The 24,481-nt window shown below is 38.9% G+C and overlaps 3 protein-coding genes across 7 annotated transcripts; all 3 read left to right on the top strand.

Annotated features, from left to right (window-relative positions):
- Nucleotides 1-196: 196 nt before the first annotated feature.
- On the top strand, nt 197-6,538 carry upf3a (UPF3A regulator of nonsense mediated mRNA decay). 4 transcript variants are annotated; one of them, XM_028023454.1, is made up of 11 exons: nt 197-407; nt 1,203-1,309; nt 1,397-1,503; nt 1,712-1,810; nt 1,990-2,100; nt 2,818-2,873; nt 2,953-3,111; nt 3,215-3,348; nt 4,005-4,308; nt 4,689-4,896; nt 4,977-6,538. In XM_028023454.1, exons 1-10 carry the CDS (start codon nt 267-269, stop codon nt 4,875-4,877), a joined length of 1,407 nt encoding a protein of 468 aa, XP_027879255.1. In that variant the 5' UTR covers nt 197-266; the 3' UTR covers nt 4,878-4,896; nt 4,977-6,538. The 4 variants fall into 4 exon arrangements, with proteins under 4 accessions (XP_027879255.1, XP_027879256.1, XP_027879257.1 ...); XM_028023455.1 differs by having other exon boundaries at nt 4,008-4,308; nt 4,689-6,538; XM_028023456.1 differs by having other exon boundaries at nt 4,005-4,296; nt 4,689-6,538.
- Nucleotides 6,539-6,662: 124 nt separating this feature from the next.
- On the top strand, nt 6,663-12,452 carry p2ry8 (P2Y receptor family member 8). Its single transcript, XM_028023457.1, has 3 exons — nt 6,663-7,711; nt 9,904-10,222; nt 10,531-12,452. Exons 2-3 carry the CDS (start codon nt 9,930-9,932, stop codon nt 11,225-11,227), a joined length of 990 nt encoding a protein of 329 aa, XP_027879258.1. The 5' UTR covers nt 6,663-7,711; nt 9,904-9,929; the 3' UTR covers nt 11,228-12,452.
- Nucleotides 12,453-14,318: 1,866 nt separating this feature from the next.
- Nucleotides 14,319-23,891, top strand: asmtl (acetylserotonin O-methyltransferase-like). Of its 2 annotated transcripts, XM_028023951.1 has the most exons (15): nt 14,319-14,419; nt 15,053-15,164; nt 15,823-15,954; nt 16,043-16,090; nt 16,188-16,252; nt 16,340-16,404; nt 16,579-16,687; nt 17,923-18,187; nt 18,264-18,467; nt 20,828-20,990; nt 21,671-21,867; nt 21,971-22,082; nt 22,169-22,309; nt 22,421-22,543; nt 22,823-23,891. In XM_028023951.1, exons 2-15 carry the CDS (start codon nt 15,072-15,074, stop codon nt 23,026-23,028), a joined length of 1,923 nt encoding a protein of 640 aa, XP_027879752.1. In that variant the 5' UTR covers nt 14,319-14,419; nt 15,053-15,071; the 3' UTR covers nt 23,029-23,891. The 2 variants fall into 2 exon arrangements, with proteins under 2 accessions (XP_027879752.1, XP_027879755.1); XM_028023954.1 differs by lacking the exon at nt 14,319-14,419 and having other exon boundaries at nt 15,072-15,164; nt 21,674-21,867; nt 22,823-23,028.
- Nucleotides 23,892-24,481: the final 590 nt, after the last annotated feature.

Below are 24,481 nucleotides of genomic sequence, written 5' to 3'. Positions count from 1 at the left end.
CTCCAGGCAGCTGATACAGACTGACCTCAAACTGGATGAGTTCAGGTGAAGTTCGTTTTTATTTCTTTCAGAGGATGAGTATTCCTTCACATAGAGTGTAAATAGAGAATTCAGAACATGTTCCACACCATTAAATAACCAGAAAGTGTTGTAAAAACCGTTAATTAAAAAAGCATTTTCTTACCACTCGCGATATTTGACCCTTGTAGTCTCGCGAGGACGCGGTAACGCTTAACACCAAGCGAATTTGAGGGAGATGGGAAGAAATGAGGTCTGATAAGGACCAAATGACCGCGGGTAAGGAGAAAAGCATCTTCGAGATACAATTAAAAGACGTCCCAAGAGAGCAAGAAAACATTCCCGCCAACGCTAAGCCGAAAGAAGAGAAGAAGGAGGTTTTCACCAAGGTACGTAGCCGAGCTTGTTGTTTACGAACAGACATGGAGACTCGAGGGGGAGGAAAGGATGTTTCAGCACCAAGGATAGCAACAGGATCAGAAGAGGGGACTTTTAGGAAGCAGTGGGAAAACTACGGCTATTTTTTTTTTCCTTTTGAATTGTTTCTGTGCTGCAGTTATTGGGCATGTTTCTGCTATGAGGCTAACATTAACAGGTGACAGTCGAGTGGAATCCTGTAAACGCTGCACAGAGGAATATCCTGTTATTCCTTCATAAAAAATAAAAATACGAAGCTTATTTATGTATTTTTCCCCCCTTTATTTCAAGAAGCGGCAAACTGCATCGTATTCTACCATACTGTCCAGAAAAATACATCAATGCTATCACTGGCTTGTGCAACCTTCTGCCAAAACAACACTTAATGTTGTTCTGTGACATTTTTCAGTATGTTTTTCACCATTCTACTTTCCACAATCTCTCTAGATACAAAAGAGCTTAATTTATTGGAAGGCTTTTTACATGTTTACCAGGGGAGACAATAAATAGCAGCTTTCCAAACAGCAGAGATGTATATATCATCCAAATAATGATTGTGTTCTTATCAGTAACATGGGGTTACTGACTTGTTATCAGATGAACTGATCACAACCGTGACAGTCATTCTTACACCAAAGAAGGTCATCAGAAAGACCATTAAGGCATAGATCGTATAGTGACTGTGACGTACACTGTGAAGGTTTAAATTATGGAGGTCAAAGCTCCAGTTGCTTTAATGTAAAATTCATTTCCTCCACTTTTTTTAGGTGGTTATTCGAAGACTCCCTCCTAACCTGTCAAAGGAACAACTGGAAGAGCATCTCAGTCCTCTTCCGTCTTATGACTACTTTGAGTTTTTCCCAGCAGATCAAAGGTATGATGAGGTTTTATAGCCCTGTGGTTCAATAGTCCACTTTTTTCATCCTCGTTTATTGACCGGTTTTTGTTTTTGCCTTTACAGTCTCTATCCCCACCTCTTCTCCCGAGCTTATATCAACTTTAAAAGCACAGAAGACATCCTGCTGTTCAGGGATCGATTTGATGGCTATGTCTTTATTGACAACAAGGGTATTTTAAGTCTTTCTAAGCCCATTTTGACTGTGTTGACAGCTTTAGCCTTGAATGTTGACTTGCGGCGTTCAGCTATAAGAAAAACAAACAGAATCTTTGGAGCTAAATGTTGACTTTTATGAAGGTGAATTAGAACATTTGTTGCCATTGTTACTTTTTGACAGCTGGTCTATTTAATTCGACTCGTATTTCAATATTTACCCAGGTCAGGAATATCCTGCTGTGGTAGAGTTTGCGCCTTTCCAGAAGATTTCCAAAAAGAAGCTGAAGAAGAAAGATGCCAAAGCCGGAAGCATTGAAGAAGGTAGGAAAATAGAAGAAAATAGATCAATTCTCATTAAATGTACTAATCTTGTGTGGCATTTACATTATTCTTGCATGAATTTAGAATGAATTCAGCACAGACAAGTTTAGCATATGGACTTTTTAAACTGTATTTCATGTCCCTTCTTTTTTCCTTCTTCTTCGTTGAATTTCACTTAGATCCAGAATACAAGCGATTTTTGGAAAACTACTCCTGTGATGAGGAGAAGTCCATGGCTAATCCTGAGATACTTCTTGGGGAGATAGAAGCTAAGACCAGAGAGCTCATTGGTACAATATCACACATTTTGGACATTTAATATTTTTTATTTTGACTTTAGCGTTTTTCTGGTCTTATCATTTTTAATATTACTACAATCAGGAAGAAAATAATTCAATAGCAAGTAGACAATATATACAGTAGAGAAATAAGTAAAACGAAAAGTACAATCCTATCATACTTACTTTTTTCAATAAAATTCATATCCCAAATACCAACAGTAAGATGATATTAATATTATATGATAAATTACATTTCACTATATTTACTTTATGTGTTTAATATTTGTTTGTTGCCTGACAGGTGATGCTTTGTTTTGTTTTTAAAGTTTAAATGTTGGGAAACGAAGAAAGAAAAACACCGATCTGTATTTGCAGGACAGATTTTTATCTGCTCTTTTTTTCTGTTGGAATTAATTTGTGTTGTTTTAATTGAAAAGTATTTCTCTAGACATGTCAAAGGTTTTACTTCAGGTATATTTTTTAATATCCACATCAATTTTATGTGAGTGACTCTAATTCCAAGTACTAATAACAAAGCTTATTTAATAAGCTTATTTGGACAATGCACTCACCAGCTCCTCCTTATCTTTTGCATCCAAAATACTAAAAGTTACCTCATGTCCAAAATTTACAAAATAATTATTGCATTTCTTTGCAGTTTACTTAAAGTTAATGTTACTCTAAAAAATCAACTCAATTTTTGACTCTTTCTCCGTTTGCTTTTAGCCAAACGAACAACACCTCTCCTGGAGTACATCAAAAATAAGAAAATCGAAAAACAGGTGAGACAGAAGCATGTTTGTAAAGGCGAGAGCTGAAACAAATAAAGAAATCATTTTCTGTGCATCACGCTTTCACCAGAGGATAAGAGAGGAGAAGAGGGAAGAGAGAAGAAGAAGGGAGCTTGAAAAGAAAAGGCAACGGGAGGAGGAGAAACGAAAGCGGCGAGAGGAGGAGAGACGCAAGCGAAAAGAGGCAGAGAAGCAGAAGAAACTGTCCGATAAAGACATCAAAATTAAGGTTGCTCATCATTTCTGAAGAAAATACCTTTTACCAGCTTTTTGTCTCTCCATTTCAACTAAATATCTCAGAGCAATGTATTTTGTGACATTTGCATTGATAGCTCCTAAAGAAGAGCGACAGAGACGATGACGTTGATTCAGACCGTATGAAGGAAAAAAGTGAGCCTTGTGATGCAGGTGTGGGCAAGTGGGAGAAAACGGGAGGACAAATGAAGTCAAAAGAACCAAAAGAAAAGTAAGAAATACCTAATCCATGAAATGAACAAGTAGTTTGCAAAAGTTGATTTTTATTCTTAATGAAAGCCAAAGGACAACCCAACTTCCTCCCTTTCCCACATTGGAAAAGTTTTCAAAAAGTACTTCTCTTGTAGTTGTATTTGTGTTAATGATATATTTGCATAAACACAACCTCATTCGATCTGAGTGTGTCACTTACTGTCCAACTAATTTAATCTTCTTTAAACCAACATAGCAAAGTCTTGCTAATATTTAAAGAAAGTATTGATGTAACTTTTAGGAAAATGTGAGAATTTTGAAAACAATTTTTTGATTACTAAAGTGGACATAATTCACTACTAGCTACTTTTTTTTACTGTTACTGTATTTTCAGTATTTCAAAACAGCTGTAAATATTTCCACAATGAAAGAAAAATTATGGTTATCAATCTTTAAATTTTAGGCTGAAGTGCAATAAGTTACATTAAGCATTAAGGGTACAGCTGTGAAGCTAATATCTTCATTAAATATCCGTCAATTTTATGTTATTTGCTTGTACAAACCTTTTATTGATTTTATACTGGTATTTGATTGGCTTGAGCGATGACCCTGAAATGCTCCTTTGTGTTACTGCTAGCTTTGCTGTAATACACGTTTCAATATACATTTGACCAGCAGAGGTCAGGCTGAGAACGACAAAGAGCAGAGAGATCAGCACGGCCGCAGGCAGAGAGATAAGGATCACCGCAGCAAGGACGAGGAGAGAAAACGGCAACGACACCACTACGAGTTTGATAAGTTCATGCGGCGGAAAGACGAGACCAAATGGGGGAAGGGCTACTGCCAGGACCGAGCCAAGAAAGAGGGCCATCATCATGGCTATTCTTACTGTCCTGACGGGGCAGACAAAATGGGAAAGGAGGACAGGGAGGACCTGAGCAACAGAAAGGAACGCCTCCGAAACAAGGTGAGCGAGAAGGTGAGCATGAGATTGAACAGGAAGGTGGTTCCAGATGTCTCTCATGATGCTGAACGACTGTGAGGAAATCGCATCGGAACACAAATACTCGTGTTTGGTTTTCTGATTCACTAAATCTCCAACATGTTTTTCAGAAAGTTCTGTGGTATTTTAGGGCAAAGGGTGAGAATTAATGGCAAAATGCATAGAGTTGCAAAAGACTAAGGTGGAAGTTTACCCTCCAGGGCAGTGATCTTGAACACACTGAGAGAGATACCTATGTCAGGTCACAAGTGAGACAAAATGTGAAAGAGTTCAAGATCTACAAGTAGTTTTTGCATTACACACTATGTGCATCTGTGAATACTGACTTTGACATCGCTCTCTCTCCCATCCTGCAGGACCGTCCTGCCATGCAGCTTTATCAGCCCGGCGCGCGCAACAGGAAGCGCATGAGTTCGGCTAATAAAGGCTATGACTGCCTCCCTATCGGCCATTCCCCCGAATGCAGGACGGAGCATTGTTATGAGGTTGTTGCCATGACAGCGGGGATCGAAAGGGGGTTTGAGAAAAGCAAAGACGAGCAGTGAATACTCTAGGTCTCAAGAGGAAAGTAATGGGGCATAAAAATCAGTATTGAAGGGAAGCTGCTGTCAATGGCTGACTGATTTCTTTCTTCCTGTTTGTAGGTTGGTAATGAAATTGTATCTGTGGACCTTTCTTCCTACTATCTGGCTTTCAGGCCTGTCAACTTTTAAGGTACTCTACTCTCGCTCTTTGTGGTAAAGAAGCGTCTCAGTTAAGACATCCAGGAAAAATTTACTTTCAAGGCAATGACCTTGCCTTCTGCATGAGAACTTCTTTCCAACATCTAGTATATTTTGTGATTTGTGTTGTTTTTAGTTGTCATATATATTTCTATTAATATAAAGCTATTGTTGGTAAAACTGACAGACAACAGATCTTTTAAAAAGTAGGGTAAGAAATGTCCTTTATTATATGTGCAGGCAACCAGCAGACTAAAAATTGATTATAAAATCAAATTTCAATGCCACGATTTATTTATTTATTTATTTTTGTCAGTAATTATTTGTACATAATCAACTACAGTGCCACAAGAAAGTATCCTTTTATGCTTTTCCATATTTTATTGCATTAGATTTGTCTTAAAACTGATTTGAGTGTAGTTTTTTTTAAGAATACCTTACTATATTTAGTTTAGTTATAGTATAGTTTTCTATAAAAATGTTAAAACACATTTTCCGACAATTTTGTAAGTAAGAAAAGAAAACACACAAATATAGTTGGTGCAAAAGTATTCACTACATCGGATCACAACTGATGAGCGGCAGTAACATTTGATGAATTTTGTGGCTGAACGTGATTGCTAGTAGAACACATTTGTCCATACAAGGTCCTACAGTTGACAGAGCAGAGCAAAAACCAAGCAGTGAAGTCAAAGGAGTTTTCTGTAAGACCCCCAAAGACTGGATTCTATTAAATCACAAAAACTGGCACGCATCACCACCGTCATTTTTTAGTAATGCATCCACTGAAGCCTTGTCCAGGACCTTTCATAGATTTGGCCCCCCGACCCGATACTCTGAACCTCCGACGAAGGTAAAAAAAAACAAATCTTCCAGCAAAACAATGACACAAAGCACACAGTCAAAATACCAAGGAAGGAGCGTTGGGGGAGGGGGGGACTGTGAATGTTCTCGAGTCACCCAGACAGAACCCGGACTTGAATCCAGCTGAATATTTCTTGAAATACCTGAAAATGACTGCCGACCAACACGACCCATCCAACCTGACTCAGCCTGAGAGGACATATGCATTAAAAACAGGGTGGAAATACTCCCAAAACAGTGGTACCGTGCTTATGTACTTACTATATTAAAATGAATGTTTTATAAATATGCAAAATGTCTGAAAAAATGTTGTCACTATGTTGCAATGGACTATATTGAGCAGGTTAAAAAGGGGAACTAAACTCATATTGACTTTAAAATGAAGCTGTAGTCAAATGTGGAACAGACAAGCTGTTGTGAATATTTTCCGGTGGCACTGTAACAGATGAAAATAACAGCCTTACAAGTTATGAATAATTAGAAATAACATTTAAAACATTTTGGATTGATTAGTGACGTGATTGAAAAAAAAAAATATATATATATATATATATATATATATATATTTTATTGCTGTCAACAAAATAAACTGTCAATAAATTCATTTTAAAAGCCTTCCATTATGTGAATGACGGTATGTGATTGATTTTGTCTTTCTGCTTTCTGTTTTTTTTTTTTGTGTGTGTGTTGAACTGTAAGAAAATAAATGTCTGCAGTTAAGACGCGTTTAGCTTGGATTCGGTTATTTTGGTTGTTTTTGGGTGAGGCTGTTTTAGCTCCAAAACTGCTTATTCTGCACATGAAATGAGTCACTTACAGTCAGAGCTGTCGAGGACAGACCTGCCCTTCTCACTCTGAAGGCTGACATAGCGTGTATAGCGGGTGTGCTGCCATACACAGACCTTCCTTGTAAATCATTCTGTGTTACAACAAATTATTATTATTCTCTGTGTTAACGTTTGTCCTTTTCAGAGAGATAAACATGAACTGTGCCTGACAAACTTTCCCCGAGATAAAGCAGAACTATGAAAATCAACAGGAAACCAGTCACATCAGAGCACACATTGCATGAACTCGTGAGCAAGCCCCAACTATCGCATTCTGCCTTCACTTTAAAGCAGACTTTCTCACAGAACACTTATATTTGTTTGTATAGTTTATCTGGGTGTGTACTTAGAAGCTTAGAAGGTAAATAACTTCACTGTTATAATCTACTGTATATTGTTTGCATGCGCATACTATTGCTGAACCGGTGTGAACTCGCACTCTTTTTTTGTATTAGTTAAGCAGGTACTCATAACAGAAAGTGACATCATCACACATGGCATGTTGGGATTTCCCTAACAATACATATTTGTGTGTTTTTTTGTTTTTTTTTTCGTTTCCATTGTGGTTCAGCATAAGCTCTTTATAAGGATCCACTGTGTTGTACTTTTGTATGATGTGCTCAGAAAATTTACAAGATACTTAGGAGTGGAAAATATTGACATCATGAGAGAAATAATGCAAGATGAATGATGGAATGCGAGTGTTCTACATATCGAGATCTGTTGTGTAGGAAGCCTTCGATATGACTGTGCCTCCAGCTTCGATTTCACCCGTGAATCAAACATGTGGCCGTTACTACAGTTGAGAGGATGACGGTTGTCACATGGTGCATTTCCTCTCAGTGGCACTCTATCAAGTTTAGACCCCATTTCCTCACCAGCCTTCCTCAGTCAAAGCATCTGTCCCTCCATCTACAACTGCCACACACGTGCCCACCTGCCTAATTTGCCTCGCTGCTTACAAAGGTAGGTCTTAAACTACAAATTTCAACAGTACCAAACTTTGTGTTACTTACAATTCAGTGTTAGTGTTAATGTGTTGTCCGTGGCACCTTTTGTTTGCTTTTAATTCTTTGCTTTTATCATCCGTACATTGTGTTATTGTATCAATTTTTGATGTAATTACTTAGGGAGTCTAACTTGGACAACATGTGACATTCTTGTTTGTACTGAGTTACTCAACATGAACAACAGAGAAGTTAACTTTTTGTAATGTACTTTTTTTTTTTTATAACATCTACTCAACCGGGCACAAAGTGCCAAAAGTGAGTTAGTTTGAATATTATGAGGAAATCAAAGATGTTACTGTCTTGATGTTATACAAACGCTGTGTTAAAGTATTGAGTCATTGCTCTTCTTTTCTTTTTTTTTTTGCCAGATTTTGCTTTGGAGGGATACAGATCAAAGATTTCTGAATAGCTTTCAAAGAATTTTCATCAGGTTTTCACGGTTGTCTGTTTTTAACTTATTTTTCGTCTGTGTACTTAAAATACTACAAGCCTGGTTCCTCAATTATTATGTGAAATTCACTTCCTGATACAATGTTATTCCTTCATCAAAAACAGACTCGGAGTGTTGCTTTGACTCTTTCATGAATATTTGAGAAATCCTTAATTCTCCCATGACAGCCATTCAGGGCGCCTAAACTCCCCCCCCCCCCCCCTTGGAGCTGCAGTCTCCAAGAGGAGCTTCTGCCTCACAGAGCACCTCTCCCCCGGGTGAGAGGAGGAGTCCTACAGACTAGCATCAGCAGCAATTAACAAACACCAGGCAGAACTGCACATTTGCTGACCCTATCAGATGAACTACTTCTCAGTGCAAGCGCTCTTAAGAATGTTGTTAAAAACTTGATGAAAAACATTGTTGTGTTGACATGCTGAAGGCGGTGTCAAAAAGAGCAGGAGCTTCTTAAAGAGACAGACGCCCAATTTCAAGGCAATATCAAATTCCTTTTAAGTTATGTTTGAAATATACAGCACTTTTAGGACAACTTAGGGAAACGTAGTTACTTGATTGTAAAATGGCACTTTGTGGCTGGAAAATACATAAAATTGTCCCTGTAATTATAGACGATAGGCCAGAAGTTACTGCACAAATCATTAGTTATAGTTCAGTTTTAAAGCTCTCTTTAGTATTAGCAGCATAAACAAAATAGTGTCCATAAATGAAACTTGTATACTCTGTTTAGCCTGTTGTCTCTAATTTACAACAGACACTTTTTTCTATTAAATGGGCTATGTTCAAATTAAGAATCTGAGCTTGTTTTACGATCTGCTTGACGGCAACAATACACTCAATTTAGATTTTGAATTATTTCAAATAAAAGGAAACAATACATGGTCCATGTGTTACAGTGCACTAAAACTAATTGCCACTATGTTTCTCCAAATACCCGTAACACCTTATTGGCTTACTTGCCCCAAGGGACAGTGTTGCGAGAAAATGCAATCTACTCAATCTAAGGCAGCGTAGACTGCAAATGGTTAAGGGAACTAAGAGGAGAGCCTGTGATGATTAATAAGAAACAAAGTTAACAAGGATGTGTCTCAGCTTTTTTGACAACCTGGAACCTCCTGTACCACCTACACCATACCCACCGCATAGGAGAGAAAGTGTTTGCGTACCATACCCATGCGGACATCCTGACTTCAAACCACTCGCTGGGACTTAAAGATATGATTTTCTCTTGTTAGTTGAAGACATGTCAGAGCCAGATTTAATTTGAAATCCACATTTTAAAACTTTGCAGTTGTACAAAAGGTGCTCAGAGTTTGCATACCTTACCACAAATCATGCATGCCCTTTTCCTGTGTGAAAACTCCACCCGTTTGCATGTGCTTTCTTCTCGCACACAAACAACCCAGGCTGATAGAACCTAAATCTCATTTTCACACCTTAGCTCCAAGAAACATATGCATTGCGTGCAACACATCAGAGAAGTTGTCTTTTTTTTTTTATTCCCCCCCGCTCTTGTGGTTTCTGGTACGTCATGTTTTCTTTCTGCCTTTTCATTCTGATTTTACAAAAGTAACAAGATGTTCGTGAAAAGATCTGCTTGTCATCGTTATATTTCTGATGTTATCTTGTAGGAAAAATGAACATAACTACCAAGGACTGAATAAATAAAAACAACTCTCATGTTGATTTCTGACACACAGGTAATAGGTGACCATTCCACCCCATCATGAAGGGGAATACCAGCAGGACACAGCTCGATAACGCCACCCTGACACTGTTTCGGGATGTGAACACCAGCACTATCATATCTGTTATATACGTGCTTGTCACCATCATCAACTGGGTGGGAAATGGCCTATCAATGTGGCTCCTGCTGTTTCGTACCTCCCCAAAAACACCCTCCATCATATTCATGATTAATCTAACTCTCACCGACTTGGCTCTTGGCTCCGCCCTCCCCTTTCAAATCGCCTACCAGCTCCAAGGATACAACTGGAAATTGGGGTCCAATATGTGCAGGTATTATGCTTCAAGAAGAACTTTCTATTTCTTTTCCACTGAAAAAAAAAAATGGTTAGACTTTATCACTACAATAAAATTGCTGTTTTAAAAACTAATATTTGGTCAGATAAAATTAGCAGGTTAGTCATTTGACTTATCAATCTACTTCTAATGTTTAACCATCTGAACTCTGAAAGTAACTTTGTTTTATTTGAAAGCAGATTAAGTCTCTTAATTGTTGCGAAAATGTCACACCCTGCTTTTGTTAAACCTGTAATCAAACACAGTCTTTTGCTTTTTTCTTTTTTTTTGCATCCCCCTTGCAGCTTCATGACCCTCGTTTTCTACACCAACATGTATTGTTCTATCCTGACGATGATGGCCATTGGCATTGACCGCTACCTGGGCATCGTGAAGCCCATGAGGTTCCGGAAGAACAAGAGGAGAAAATCTATTGCTGTCTTCAGCTGCCTTCTGATGTGGGGTTTGGTCCTGGGTGTTTTGTACCCTCTTATGACCACCGACCTGACCTTTGAGGTCCCGGAGCTCCAGATCACCACATGCTTTGACGTGCTGAAAAAAAGCATGCTGCCGTCCGTGGGTGCCTGGGCTACTTTCCTGTTCAGCATGGTGGTTTTTCTTTTCCTTTTTCCTTTCTGTGTCACAATGTTCTGCTACGTTAGCGTCATACACAAGCTGTCCAGTGATTCCAAGACTGTCCAGAAAGGGAGAGCCATACGTCTGGCTGTTGTCGTTCTGCTGGTCTTCGTGCTCTGCTTTGCTCCAAACAACATCCTCTTATTGGTTCACAGTGTCCTTAGACTCTTCTATGACAAGTCTGTGTACATGGCCTACAAGCTTTCTCTCTGTTTTAGCTGTCTGAATAGCTGTTTGGATCCTTTCATTTATTACTTTGCTTCAAAGGATTTCAGGCAGAAGCTGAGAGAGATAATGAATCTGCAGAGCGTGAGTAGTGCAGACTCTATAAGGATGGAGAACAAAGAGACTTTGTACTCTGGATAAGCAGATTTATAAGGTGAAGAAACATGTTCAGGTGCCTTTGCGATGCCGTAACTACCCTAACAATGTGAAAACTAAAGAAAGACTTGCGAAAGAAAACAAGTCACTAAAGGAAAGGAGGGGTTTTGGGATCTTGCAACATATGTTCTTGGTCCATATTGCAAAATATTCATACATCTATTTCTTCCCTTAACAATAGCTTTTAAGGTTTAAGCTGTTGGATAGTGACTAAAATGTTATTGGTCCAATCATAGTTTTGTGTGTTTTCTCCATTTTAAATGTAATCAAGTGGTTGGAAAATTGCGGAGTGCCACAAGCATGTATGTTTGTCCCACAGTCATTTAGCTTGTTCACCAATCATCAGATCTTCCATAGGTGTTGCAAATTGTAACCTGATATCTGCAGATGTTGCAATAATACACACTCATATGAATTAGTGACTGTTAGTATTGTTGCATAAAACGGGCAGTTCCTCAGCTTACACAGACAGAATGTATTTTACAAAAATCCTATGAAAGATCTATCCAGATATTGGTATATAAATTGGGCTGAACAAGTATGGATGTCAAAAAGTGTCTTAAGAAGTTGTATGGTAGTACAATGAAATAAAATGTAACAAGCATAAAGGTCAGAAATTAGTTATCTGTGTCCATTAATCCTTACCCTGCTTACTGTAAACAAGCAACTTCAAACCCCGTAACATCACTTTATAGTCAAGCCTTCATAAAACAAATTCTTTTCACTGTTTTATGATTATACTTTATTATAAGCAAACTCTGTACTCAGACGGTTGGCTTGTTTTTAAATTTGTTCAAAAATGTGATGGAGTCACACTGGAGGTTTTTGAACAACGTTCAGACAGTGAGATCTTCAAAGTTTGCTGAGTGTAGAACCTTGTTATTGAATACATACTAACTAAAATAAGATTTTGAACTTTTTACGTTACAATAGGATTTGCTGCTGTTTAAATGAAAGAGTGATAAACGTCAACCAACAGCATGTGCTGTTATTTTTGCAAAAATATGTAGCATCCAGAAATGTGGACTGTTGTAAAAATGTACATATTATGTTAGCCTAACATCCCCAAATAAGTTTTATCTTAAGGTTGTTGTTTTTTTTATCTGTTTATAAAAATGTCAGCGTTTTGTGGTGTATAAATGTATGAAATTGGCAATGTTGTCCTTATGTTTCATTAAAGTATATTAAATGATTTCCTCTCTCTTTTCAGGATTTTTTGCATAAAGTGATTTCTCTTTTTTTTTATTATTGCTGTTAATATTATCTTCGTCATTATTAATATTACTTTTTTCGTTAGTAAACAGTAGAGTGGATGTGTACATCTCCAACAGTGAGACTAGAGATGTGCTGAGGAGTTAAAAATAAGCAAATAGAGGTATTTGACAAGGTTTAGGTGCTCAAATATTGTGCCAGACAAGTAAAAAGAAATTGTATAACGCAGCACCAAAGTCATATTTAAATACTTTGAATGAAGGGGCCAAAGCTCATCGAAGTAGATCAACAGCTGCATGGCAGTGGTTGTCTTGAGGTTTTAATTCAATTTCCAGGTGTTAAACTATCACCCAATATTCTGAATCCATTTTCATAATTTTATGTTGTTTTTAAAGTTTTTCTTTTAACATAAAATGTGAAGGACTATTTTTTTTTGACTTCTCTAGTGCACTCAACGCTATCGATCCAGGTCTACTTGATGAGAACTGACGCTGATGCAGGTGGCTTTCCTGCTTGTGTCCTAGATTGTGGACTAGCTGACTGGCAGACCACAGTTCATGCACCTGCAGCGCTGTGTGTCAGACAGCGTTGTCAGCAACGCAGGGGCTCCGCAAGGGACTTTCTCTACCCCCTTCCTGTTCACCCTTTATAGTTTGGTCTTCAACTATTTCACTGATGCCTGTCATCTACGGAAGCTCTAAGATGACTCAACTGCGGTTGGTGGTATTAGTGAGGGTGATGATGAGGTTGAGTGGAAAGCTGCTGTGGGCAACTATGTCACATGATGTGGACTGAACCACCCGCAGATCAATGTGACAAAGACCAAGGAACTGGTGGTGGATCTGAGGAGGAGGACTAGGATGTGGGTGATCCCTGTTTTCATCCAGGGCGTCAGTGTGGACATTGTGGAGGAGGAGTATAAATATCTGGAACTCCATATTGATTGTAAATTGAACTGAATTAAAAACACTGATGTTCTCTACAGGAAGGGCCACGGTTGCCTCTGTTTTCTGAAGTGGCTGAGGTCCTCCAACATCTGCTTGACCTTGTGCAGGATGTTTTCTGAGTCTGTGGTTGAAGGTGCTATCCTGTTTGCTGTGGTGTTCTGGGGCAACAGGCTGAAAGTGGAGGACACCAACAGTCTGAACAGACTGATCCACAAGGCCAGTGAGTTGAACTGAAATAAGCATTTCACTCTTGGCGATCAATAAACCCTTTTGGGTAACACTTTATTTGACGGGTTGTGAATTAGACTGTCGTGACACCGTCATAAACATGAACATGGGCAAGTCTTTGTGAATATTTATAACTGCTGTCATAAAGAGTCATTTGGTAAATCATGACACTTTTTAATACAAAGTTGACATTATTCAAAATGTCTTCGTTATGACAACTTGACAATAACCAAGAAATCATGATCTGACATAAATTTGTTATAAAAGTATTACCGATTAAACTTGAAAAATTATGTAACTTTATGTTATAAAAATAATGTCAACTTTGTATTAAAAGTGTCATGATTTACCGAATGACACTTTATGACAACGGTCATAAATATTCATGAAGACTTACTCATGTTCATGACAGGTGTTGTGTCATGTTTATGACGGTTTCATGACAGTCTTATTTACAGCCCGTCAAATAAAGTGTTACCGCATAGGGTATAACATTCAACAAATTTGATCAATTTATATGTCATATATATTACACATATATAAAATGTTATGGGGTGGAGTGTTTTCAGCCTCCGCTCGCTGCCTGGCAATACTTTCATATATTTACTTGATCAACAAAAGCCGGAGTTCCCCGCTTTCGCCGGTGAATCTGCTCCATTAGACGCCGGCTAAAGAATGGCGCGCACCCAAAGGCATTTGATCCTTCACGTGTAGGCTACGTCATCACGTCGCAGCCGTCATTCGGGTCATCTTAGCAAGTCGCTCTTTCCATGTTTCCTGGCTTCTGCAGGTAAGACGGGAGACCAGCGAACAGCTGTTGAATTAAATGATGCGTAATTTTTCAAATTAATTCTTGCTTGCTAAGCAGAGCGAGTCACAGAAGTGAACCTTGCTGGTTTTGTCACGGTTTCTGTTAAGTTAGCTGATATGAGCTAGTGCTGCTTGAACTGTGTGAGTGAGGGAGTTATGAACCATAAATTTACACAAATAACTTTACATAAATACATCAATGACTTTACACAGTTATAGTTAACTGATTTCAGTGGCCGCAAACGCTAGTCTGTTTATTCAGAACCTTACAAAGATGCTATAAACAACCTGTCCAAACTATGCAAATCTTACAGCAGACCACTGGTTTTATTTCACTGCTGAACATCATGTGATGAAGCTGAAGGTTTGTTGTTATGGCAACATATTCATTGATGATGAGTGTAAAATGAAATAAGTAAAAACAGGATAGAAACGTTTAAATAAAATCGCACACTAAAGGCGCAGCATCTATTGCGATATACTTCTATAGTTTAATCGATGAGCTGAAGGCAAAGGGTGAAGTCATGTTGATCGATTATTTAAACGGTGACTGTGTGTCTGATAGATCTGTGGCCTCATCTATAACACTTAACTCTTTCCTTTCACCTCTCAGGTGAAACTCTAAGGCCACCATGGTTCTAAATCCAGTCATTTCCAAGCTGTCTGGTAAACTGGTTGTATTGGCCAGTTCCTCCCCTCGAAGACTGGAGATACTCCGCAATGCGGTAAGTGCTTGTGTATGTATTTGGTTAAGTAAAGCAGCCCCCAAAACTACTATTATTAAATCAATCAATCAATCAAATTTTATTTGTATAGCACATTTCAGCAGCAAGGCATTTCAAAGTGCTTGACATCATTACAAACACAGAAACACAATGCAACATAGAATCAAGCATTAAGTCAAGTTCCATCAATAAATTTGTAATTGATTACATTTCAAATACAATTCTAAACAGGTGGGTTTTTAGTCGAGATGTATAAGAAGTCAGTGTTTCAGCTGTTTTACAGTTTTCTGGAAGTTTGTTCCAAATTTGTGGTGCACAGATGCTGAAAGCTGCTTCTCCTCGTTTGGTTCTGGTTCTGGGGATGCAGAGCAGATTGTATTAAAAATACAATGTTACCAGATTTACAAAATTTATTAAAAGTATCTCAGCACATGTGTGAATTATATTGCTCTCGTGCTGTCAGTTATATAATAAAATTACGTTCTGTTCAAATGGATTGTCTTTTTAAGAGACTGTGGAAAAATTGTGTGGTTTCTACAAGTTTGCCTCAGAGATAAAGACATCCTGCTTTCATTTATTTTATTTTTTTTTTATTAATTTAGACACAGATGCTTACGCTCTAAATTGTTCAATCATATTTTTCTCTCTTGCATGCTAGGGTTTACGTTTTGAGGTGGTGCCATCTTGGTTTAAAGAAACTCTCAAAAAGGGACTTTTCAAAGCCCCTCATGAGTATGCTGTTGAGACAGCCAAGCAGAAGGCCCTGGAGGTGGCCAGGAGGATGCCAATTGTGAGTTTGGCTATTTTCTTATTATAATATGCAAAAACGCCTTTAAGCAAATGTTCTCATAAACATATTCTGACCTAACTTGCTTCAGAAACACTTGAAAACTCCTGACATGGTGATCGGAGCAGATACAATTGTGGTAAGACGAGGAAAGCGTTGCAGAATTTACCCACATGATGTTATCTTAAACTTGTTTGGATCTAGCTGCTTACATGTTTTTGGGCCATAATTCGCAGACTGTCGATGGTATGATTCTGGAAAAGCCGGTGGACAAACAGGATGCGTACAGGATGCTATCTAGGTATAGACTTTGTACTGTCTTACAATTTACATTGAAAACAGAAAAAAAAAGTATGATTTTTATTTTTATTTCATTTTTATTTTTCAGTTTGAGTGGTAAAGAGCACAGTGTATTTACTGGAGTTGCCATTGTCTTGTGTCATGAAAAAGACGGTATGTTTTATTCTAACAGTTTGGCTTTTGGCACATTTCTTAAACTTAAAGTAAAAGAAAAAAAAAAGTCTAGTTGAGGAGATTTTTTTATTTTTAACTTTGAAAAAAATGTTTTGTTATAATTTCAAAGTAATGTTTAAAAGTCATTTTTAACCTTTCCTGCTCCCCTCCCAGACGATGAACTGGACTACCAGATGATAGACTTCTATGAAGAAACAAAGGTTAAGTTTGCAGATCTCTCACAAGATATGCTATGGGAGTACATCAATAGTGGTGAGCCCATGTGAGTATAGAAATTTGAACTTTGGGATTCAGTATGTCATATCTACTCACTGTGTGGTAACATCACCCAGCAGTCCATCGTTCTTTTTTTTTTTTTTTTAACTCACTGTGAGGTGCATGAACTCGTCCGTTTCTGGACTTTGAAATTTGTTAAGGCTGCGTTCACCTCGTTTGATTTGGCAAGGTTTTTCCATCCTCCCATCCATCAATCAGTTATCTGAAACTGGGTCACGAGGGCAACAGGACCAAGCGGGAACCCTGAACATGCCTCTCCTAAGCACCATCCAGGGGTATTCCAAGGCATCCGCTGGCCAAATGGACTATATGATCCCTCCAGCGAGTTTTGGGTCTTGCCTGGGGTTTCCTCTCGATGGGACAAACCTAGAAAACCTCCAAAGGGAGGCACCCTGAACTACCTTCACTGACGCTTTCCCATGTGGAGAATCATCAACTCTAATTTGAGCTCTCCGCTAATGATCTCACCCTTTTTCTCTAAAGCTGAATCCAGCAGCCCTCCAGAAGAAACTCATTTCGGCTGCTTGTTTCCAACACCTCTTTGGTCCAATTATGATCTATGCCTCATAATCGTCTGTGATGGTCGGACCGTAGATGTAAATTGAAAGCGCAGCTCTTTCCTCACCACAGCAGATCAGATCAGAGAGTACTGCTGCAAACAAAACATCAATCTGTCAGTCCATTTCCTGCTTCATCCAACCGTCATCTTGTTCAGAAGACACCAAGACAGAGACTGACCCTAAACATGGTTCGTGTCACTTCCAGTGTTACATGTAGATTTTTACGTGGTATTTCCTTTTTGCAAGAAAGATAAAATGAGTCAGAGTGGATGGAGGAGCATTCGTGAACATCAACTTCCAAGTCCTGCCACAGATTGTTAATCAGATTTATACCTGGACTTTGACTGGGCCACTGCAAAGGATAAATTTGCTTTTGGTCTAGAGCTCAGATTATATGTTCAGTGTTGCTTTCCAGGGTTTCCTTCAGGATTGCCCTGTTTTAGCAAGTCTGGCCAGTTTTCATGTTCTCACTGGAGGAAAGCATCCTACATAGAATGATGCTGCCACCACCATGTTTCACCTTGGAAAAAGGTCTGCACAAGGTGGTGTGCACTTTTAGTTTTAAACACACACTCTATCTAATCATATATTTCTGCTTTCCGTATATGTAATACTGTAAAGTAAAATGTTTTCTGTGTGTGGGGGGGTGTGTGTGTGTCAGGGACAAAGCTGGTGGCTACGGCATTCAAGCTCTCGGCGGCATGCTGGTGGAGTACGTCCATGGAGACTTCTTAAACGTTGTCGGGTTTCCCCTCAACCACTTCTGCAAACAATTAGACGTTATTTACAACCACTGCTCTTTCGTCAACCCTGAGACAACTGAATCTGTCTACGACCGTCATTCCAGCCCAATTCTAATTGAGCAGAAAGACACCTCCACATCCATCCCCAGACACAGCAGCCCTTCGGCCAGCCCGCTTCATAAGGTTTGTCAACGCCGCTGTGCGTACAAGTGCTGTTCGTCTTTTGTTAATTTTGCTACAGAAACTGTGCTTCTTACAGGTGAAAAAGAAAGACAGAGAAAGTGAGGCAAAGGTCAATAGGTTGTCGAAACAGGATGCCGGGGAGATCAAGCTTCATAATTCTGAAACTACCATGTTGTCCGTAATGAGGAGTGGAGATGGAGCCGTCATTGACCAAACCGAGCCTAAAAAGGGAGACTTGGGGCTGATTTGTGAGCTAATGGATGGATTCAAAGCCTCAAAGGTAACAGGAGTTTCCAGCATACATTTTACCTTCTAGCTTATAGTTTTCATTGAGAGTCTTTATGCAGCAAAGACTATTGGTCACCCTTTTTGTCTTTCTTTCTTTTTTTTTTCTGCAAATTTGTTCTAATTTTAAAGCAAAACGTTGCCGTTTTGGTGAGAACACTGAGCCAGGTGCCAAAATGTGGTTTACAAGTTGCACTTTTGCGCGTATATTTTAGTTGTGTTGCTTCCTGTTTTTTTGTTGTTGTTTTTTTTAAGTTTCCTAGCAACTTCATTGTGCTTATCAAAACACGCTTATGGTGATAAAACACGACTGAGATTGATATCTCTGTGTCTCTTGATGAGTAAGTTAGATATTTCGGGTTTTTCAAAGAGGATAATGACAAAATGGGGGGGGAAAAAAAAACTGTTTTTGTAAAATGTTTCAGAAATCCCCCTACAGATTTGCACATTTCTTTCTCTTTTGCTTTCTATAGAGTGCTTGCTGCAACACTGGTTCCCACAAAATGTTTTTTTTTTTTTTTCATGTTGCATCAATCTCATCTCTCACTTCTTTCATCAAATGCTGCTTCATTTTTGCTCACCCCTTTTGATCTCTTTCAGTCTGGTAGTTATGACTTGATTTATGTTGTTTCCAAAATGTGGTCCATGTCATTGGTGTAGAAGTATGTCACTCAATCAGTGCTGCACTCTTATGTCAAAGATTTACATAACACCTCCGCAGTCACACGGACATTTTTCTTCTTCCTGGCACCCCACATTAAAAACTCTCATGCTTCAACAGATCACGCCTGTTCCTCTAGTTCTCACTTTCCGTTAGGTAGCACTTATAAAAAACTTTTTTTACACAGGGCATCACCTTTGTCAACACCACACAATGTCTTACTTGTCTTGCATTTGTAATTATACCATCTATGGCTTGGTGGGTGCTCTGGAAGCTCACAGCTGGTGAGCAAGTCACACCTTTTTTTGCTTTTTTACGGTTCTGTTTTGAAGTTAATGCAAAAACAATGCATACCAGGGTTCATTTAGTTATTGCATTTTACAACTCAAGCTTGTGTTTAAATAGTGCAGCGCATTGGAAAAGAGGCAGGGTACAACTTGAACTGGGGCCCATTTCAAACCTGTTTTTTTTTTTTTTACTTTGTTCTTGGAAATTCATGTAAAAGTGAACAGTGTGAAGCTTGACTGTTCACACTTGGCGTTAAAAGTGTGAACAGTCTTATCTGATTTTTCACTCCGTACGCCGAAAAAGAGCATGCGCTTCGCTGGTTTGTTTAAAGACTTCAGTAAGTGGGACGTTGTGGCTTTGATGCCCTTCATGATCATTTTTCTGTTTGACTTGACGCTCGTGGAAAATTTTGCTAATTTCAATCACCGGCTGATTAACTGACGCAACATCTTTTCCTTTTTTGTGTCATTTTTTTAAGCTGGTGTGTATTTGTATTTTGCTAGCGGTCATCATTTAATCTTTTCACCCACTGATATACAGAACTCTTTTCGGTTGTTCTAATACATTGTGTGTGTGTGTGTGTGTGTGTTTTTCTTCCTTTTTCTTAAATTATGACCCTTCTCCCTGTCACAAAACATTTCTTGAATATTGTGTGGAGGTTAACAATTTCTTGCTTTGGATATGAATTTTACAGTTTTTTTTTTTTTTTTGCAAAGTCCTATATTATTTTTAAAAAATAATGGATTTGTACGATACCAATATCCCACTTTTTGTAGTATTCTGGTTGCTTTTTTTCTTTTTTCTCATCGTGTACAATGAAATCATTTAAACTTTAACCATGACTCTGATTAATCAGCGTTTCATTATTTAAAAGTGTTCTGCTGTAAAACACTTGCAGCTTAATTATGTATGCTAACAAGCAAGCTATGAAAGAAGAACACAAAGAATAAATAATGTTGAAATTAACAGAGCAGCACAAATATGTATCTTTTTAAAATTTTTTTATCACCTGATATTGACTGCCTATTATTTTCCTGAGTCGTGATCCAACATCTTTGTTTTTTCTGTGGAAACATTTTCATCAGGAGTTTCTAAAAGGGTTTAATTTGACCCAGACATCAGTGTCTGATTTATCGATGCTGTTCATAGATTGCTTTTTTTTAAAGTAAGGGTCTCAATAATATTACTGCTGCGAGAGGAGAATTGGTGGTTCTTCAGTCCGTGCCTGTTCCTGCTCTTATTTTGGTGTCATCTGTTTTTGCTTTTTGTGCATTCGTTTGCCGAGTGTCATTTTGAAAGTGCGCTACTTAATTCATCTGTAGATCCTTTCGCCTACCAGACTATCCTAAATGCTATTACATCTCGTAATCCACGCATCGCTGCTGTATCTCCCAAAAACGTCCCAGGCGCTGTTCACAGCATCGAAGTTCGGCTTGTTTGACGTTCTGCACAAGAAGCCTGGGCTGGACGCAGAGCAGATAGCCCAGGAGATCAAAGCCTCTGTGAAGGGGACAGAGACGCTGCTGGAAGCTTGTGTGTCACTGGGACTGCTGAAGACCAGAGATACAGGTCAGTCATTCCTCTGACGTTCTTTATATTGCCTAAGCAGCTTTACTAATTAGGTTTCAAATGGCTAAATTGGCTAATTTAGTTCAAAAAGTATATGCTATCTAGATTCATTTAACACAGTGATGTATCTCAAATGTTTTTTTTTTGTTTTTGTTTTCTGTTGTATTGTTATATTATCTGTGACCACTTTCACAATCAGCCTGCTCCAGTCAACATGTATTTATTCCTCACAGTTGATAAACACTCAAAAATTCGGCCTCTTAGAAAATTTGAATGTCACACAAAAAGTAATCAAGTCTTTGCCATCCTTCAAACGGAGGGTAATCTATAAAAGCTGATGGTAAAGAAGCTGGCTGTTCAGAGTACCATGCCAAGGTTTACCAATGGAAAATTGAGTGGATGGAAAAAATGTGGTAGAAAAAGGCACACATAAGATGCAGAGATGACGCCTCCCTTGAGAGGATTATGAAGCGCATTCAGAAGGCAAGGACTCTATCAGTCGTGAATACTTGAAAGATCAACCACATGTTGCCCTATTTAGGGCTGCAACATACTAAAATAAGTTACTCTGTGTGTAATAAATCTACATATAAGTTTCATTGTTAGAATTTAGTTACGGAATTTATGTTTCGATGATATCTTTTGAGATACTGTTTTTTTTGTTTGTTTGTTTGTTAAAGCAGGATGCCCAAAACCTGGATTTGAGAACACAGACGAGGCCTCATGTTTCCTGCGCTCAGATTCTCATTTCTCGCTGCACGCCTACATTCAGCACTGTAACGACACATTGTGGCCTGTTTTCGCTCACCTCGAAAGCGCTGTGCGGGAGGGAACTAGCCAGCATGGGAAGGTCAAGTCATCTACAGAGATTTGTCAGGTGATTATCTTGCAGTTCACTATCTGATTGATGCGGTGCAGATGAAACCTTCTGCAAAAAAGCTTAACGCACTGATTTACGGCTTGCCTTTTTTTTTTCAAAGGAACCCAGACTGAGATTCATGCATGCCATGCACAGCTCTGCTAAAGTTGCAGCTACGGCCGTGGCAACGGCCTTTGACCTCTCCAGCTACAAAACAGCCTGCGACGTGGGGGGTAAGAAATGAAGGGATGAGGAAACGAGCTCACCGTTTTCCCAATGAGAAAACGTTCCTCTGCTTACGACTTTCTCGGTTTTCCAGGATGCACTGGCGCCATCGCGTACGAGTTGATTAAAATCCACCCCGACCTGTCTGTAGCTGTGCTCGATTTGCCTGCCGTTGTGGAGATGAGTGCACCGTTTCAGCGGCAGCACACGGACAAAAGGGTCACTTTCAAAGCTGGTTAGTTATTAACCATGTTATTTTCAGTTACTAGATGTTGTATTGTATGTGTAATGGAGTTAGAGCTCTCATCTGGACTGTAAACTCCCTGTTTCCCTGCTGTTCGGACAGGAGACTTCTTAAAGGACGAATTGCCTAAAGCAGACTTGTACGTCCTGGTGAGGATTCTCCATGATCTGACCGATGAGAAGCTGCATATTCTGCTGAGGAGAATTTCAGATGCATGCACTCCAGGTATAAAAGCTGAAGTCATTTAAAACAAGGCAAATTGGAGCTAGTTTCTTTTTCTTTAATGTTGTGAGACTGTTAAAAACAATTAGAAGCACTAAGCTATTGTTGGAATATAAAATCAAAAAAAAATCAACTCCTGCTTTGTTAGCATGACGGAGCAGCTCTCTGTGAGACCCGTGTAAGGAAACAGCCGAGCTGCAGCGCCTACGTGCTTGTACAGTGATTTATTCTTTCTGTTTGTGCTCTTAACGTTGCATGTTTGCATATACTTTCTGCTGCCAGGCTGCGGCCTCCTGCTGAGCGAGATCTTTCTGGATGAAAACAGAAGCGGCCCGAGCCGAGGGCTGCTGCAGGCTCTCAGCATGAGCGAGGGGAAACAGCGAAGTGCGGCGGAGTACAGTCGGCTTTTAAAGGGCCACGGTTTCATAACGGCACAAGTGAAGCACACAAACAGCCTTCTGGATGCAATGCTGTGCACCAAAGCATAACAGACTTGCACCCTTACCTACATTTAGACCTTTGTGATGTAGGTTATGATGTGGGTTGTCATTGAACTTTGCCAATATTAAACACTTAACTCTTCTTTTTTGTTGTTAAATATGAAAACAAGTGAAAAATTTCCTTTTTTCAGGCTGAACTCTTTATGTATGGGATGTCAGATTTTGTACTATTCTGAAAATTATTGAATTAAGATTATTCTGTTATGCCAACTCTAAATATGAAGACATTTACAGTTTCATGTCCTTCCATAACACTTTCCTATATCCAGTAACTTTATCCAGACTTTGAAAATTCTCATTATTCATCAAACATTTTGTTACATAATGAGTCTTTTCGCAACTATATCTGCTGGCAGTAATATTTGTTTTGATTCAATAATAATGTAAAATTCCCTTATGTCAGAAATGAGGTTAGGAAATGCACAGCAGCAGAATTAATGTATTGCACTTAAATGTATTTGGAGCAAACTCAAATGATAGGAACATGTTTGCGCAATTGAAAAATAATTAGTATTAGAATGAGTAATAATATAATTTGACTGGAGGGCACAAATTTTGTCAAGTAAAATTTTTTAACTTGTTAATGTTAAAAAATTTAAGGACAAAGCGGGGAACACAGTCCGCAAAAAATGTTAGAAGCATTTAAAGTTTGAGATGTTAAATTAAATCCTGTTCTCGCCTTGCCTCATGGAATTGATGAGCATTGCATTTATACCGCATCTCATCACAGCTTAATGCAACACTTCAGACTTTAAAAACAGAAATAACAATTTGCAGTTATTACTATGATATTATTTGTGAACATGCATGTGAAACAAACAGGATGTAAATTAAAAAGGTGGTTGGGGTCATTTAATTTTTTAATACTTTTAATGATATATCAACAGAACCAATTTTAGCTCCATATTAGACCTCTGCAAGTTTGTACCTAAGCTGTCCATACAGACTTATCCTTGGGGAGGTGGTGCCTATCGCCAGCATACATTGATACATTGGGTGAGAGGTGGGGTACACCCTGGACAGGGGCAGCACAGAGACACACACACTCACAGTTAAGGGCTTGAAATGCAGCGTTAATTACATAAAAAAATGATATAAAGTGCAAATAAATAAGCTGCGTAGCAGTTTGGGGCTTGACTGCTGCGGTTTTGTTCACTTGATGTTAGCAGGTAGTTCATGTAGACGATGTAGAGTCTGTTTCTGACCAGGGTAGTGATCCTCCCAGCTCAGCTTCTTGTCCTCTGCAGAGCCCTGTTGCATGGCACAGTGCAGCTGGAGCACCACACTGAGATGCGATACTTCAACACACTCCACAACAGATCTGCAAAAAGTGTCCGGAGCGATGGATGTGTCAGTTTCCTTCTCTATTGAACGGTTGCTTAGCGTAAAGGACTTGCATTCAGGTCATGACCCCCAGGAGCTGATCGTCCCCTTCCTTGTT

The sequence above is a fragment of the Xiphophorus couchianus genome, chromosome 7, assembly GCF_001444195.1.
Source record: "Xiphophorus couchianus chromosome 7, X_couchianus-1.0, whole genome shotgun sequence".
Lineage (NCBI taxonomy): Eukaryota > Metazoa > Chordata > Actinopteri > Cyprinodontiformes > Poeciliidae > Xiphophorus > Xiphophorus couchianus.
This window is presented reverse-complemented; position numbering and strand designations above follow the sequence as displayed.

Coding starts and splice junctions, on each gene's coding strand:
- upf3a (XM_028023454.1), top strand. CDS start 267: ATGAGGTCTGATAAGGACCAAATGACCGCGGGTAAGGAGAAAAGCATC. Junction 1,310..1,396: donor TTTTTCCCAGCAGATCAAAG/GTATGATGAGGT, acceptor TTGCCTTTACAG/TCTCTATCCCCACCTCTTCT. Junction 1,504..1,711: donor TGTCTTTATTGACAACAAGG/GTATTTTAAGTC, acceptor ATATTTACCCAG/GTCAGGAATATCCTGCTGTG.
- p2ry8 (XM_028023457.1), top strand. CDS start 9,930: ATGAAGGGGAATACCAGCAGGACACAGCTCGATAACGCCACCCTGACA. Junction 10,223..10,530: donor TTGGGGTCCAATATGTGCAG/GTATTATGCTTC, acceptor TCCCCCTTGCAG/CTTCATGACCCTCGTTTTCT.
- asmtl (XM_028023951.1), top strand. CDS start 15,072: ATGGTTCTAAATCCAGTCATTTCCAAGCTGTCTGGTAAACTGGTTGTA. Junction 16,405..16,578: donor CTTGTGTCATGAAAAAGACG/GTATGTTTTATT, acceptor CTCCCCTCCCAG/ACGATGAACTGGACTACCAG. Junction 21,868..21,970: donor CATCTACAGAGATTTGTCAG/GTGATTATCTTG, acceptor TTTTTTTCAAAG/GAACCCAGACTGAGATTCAT.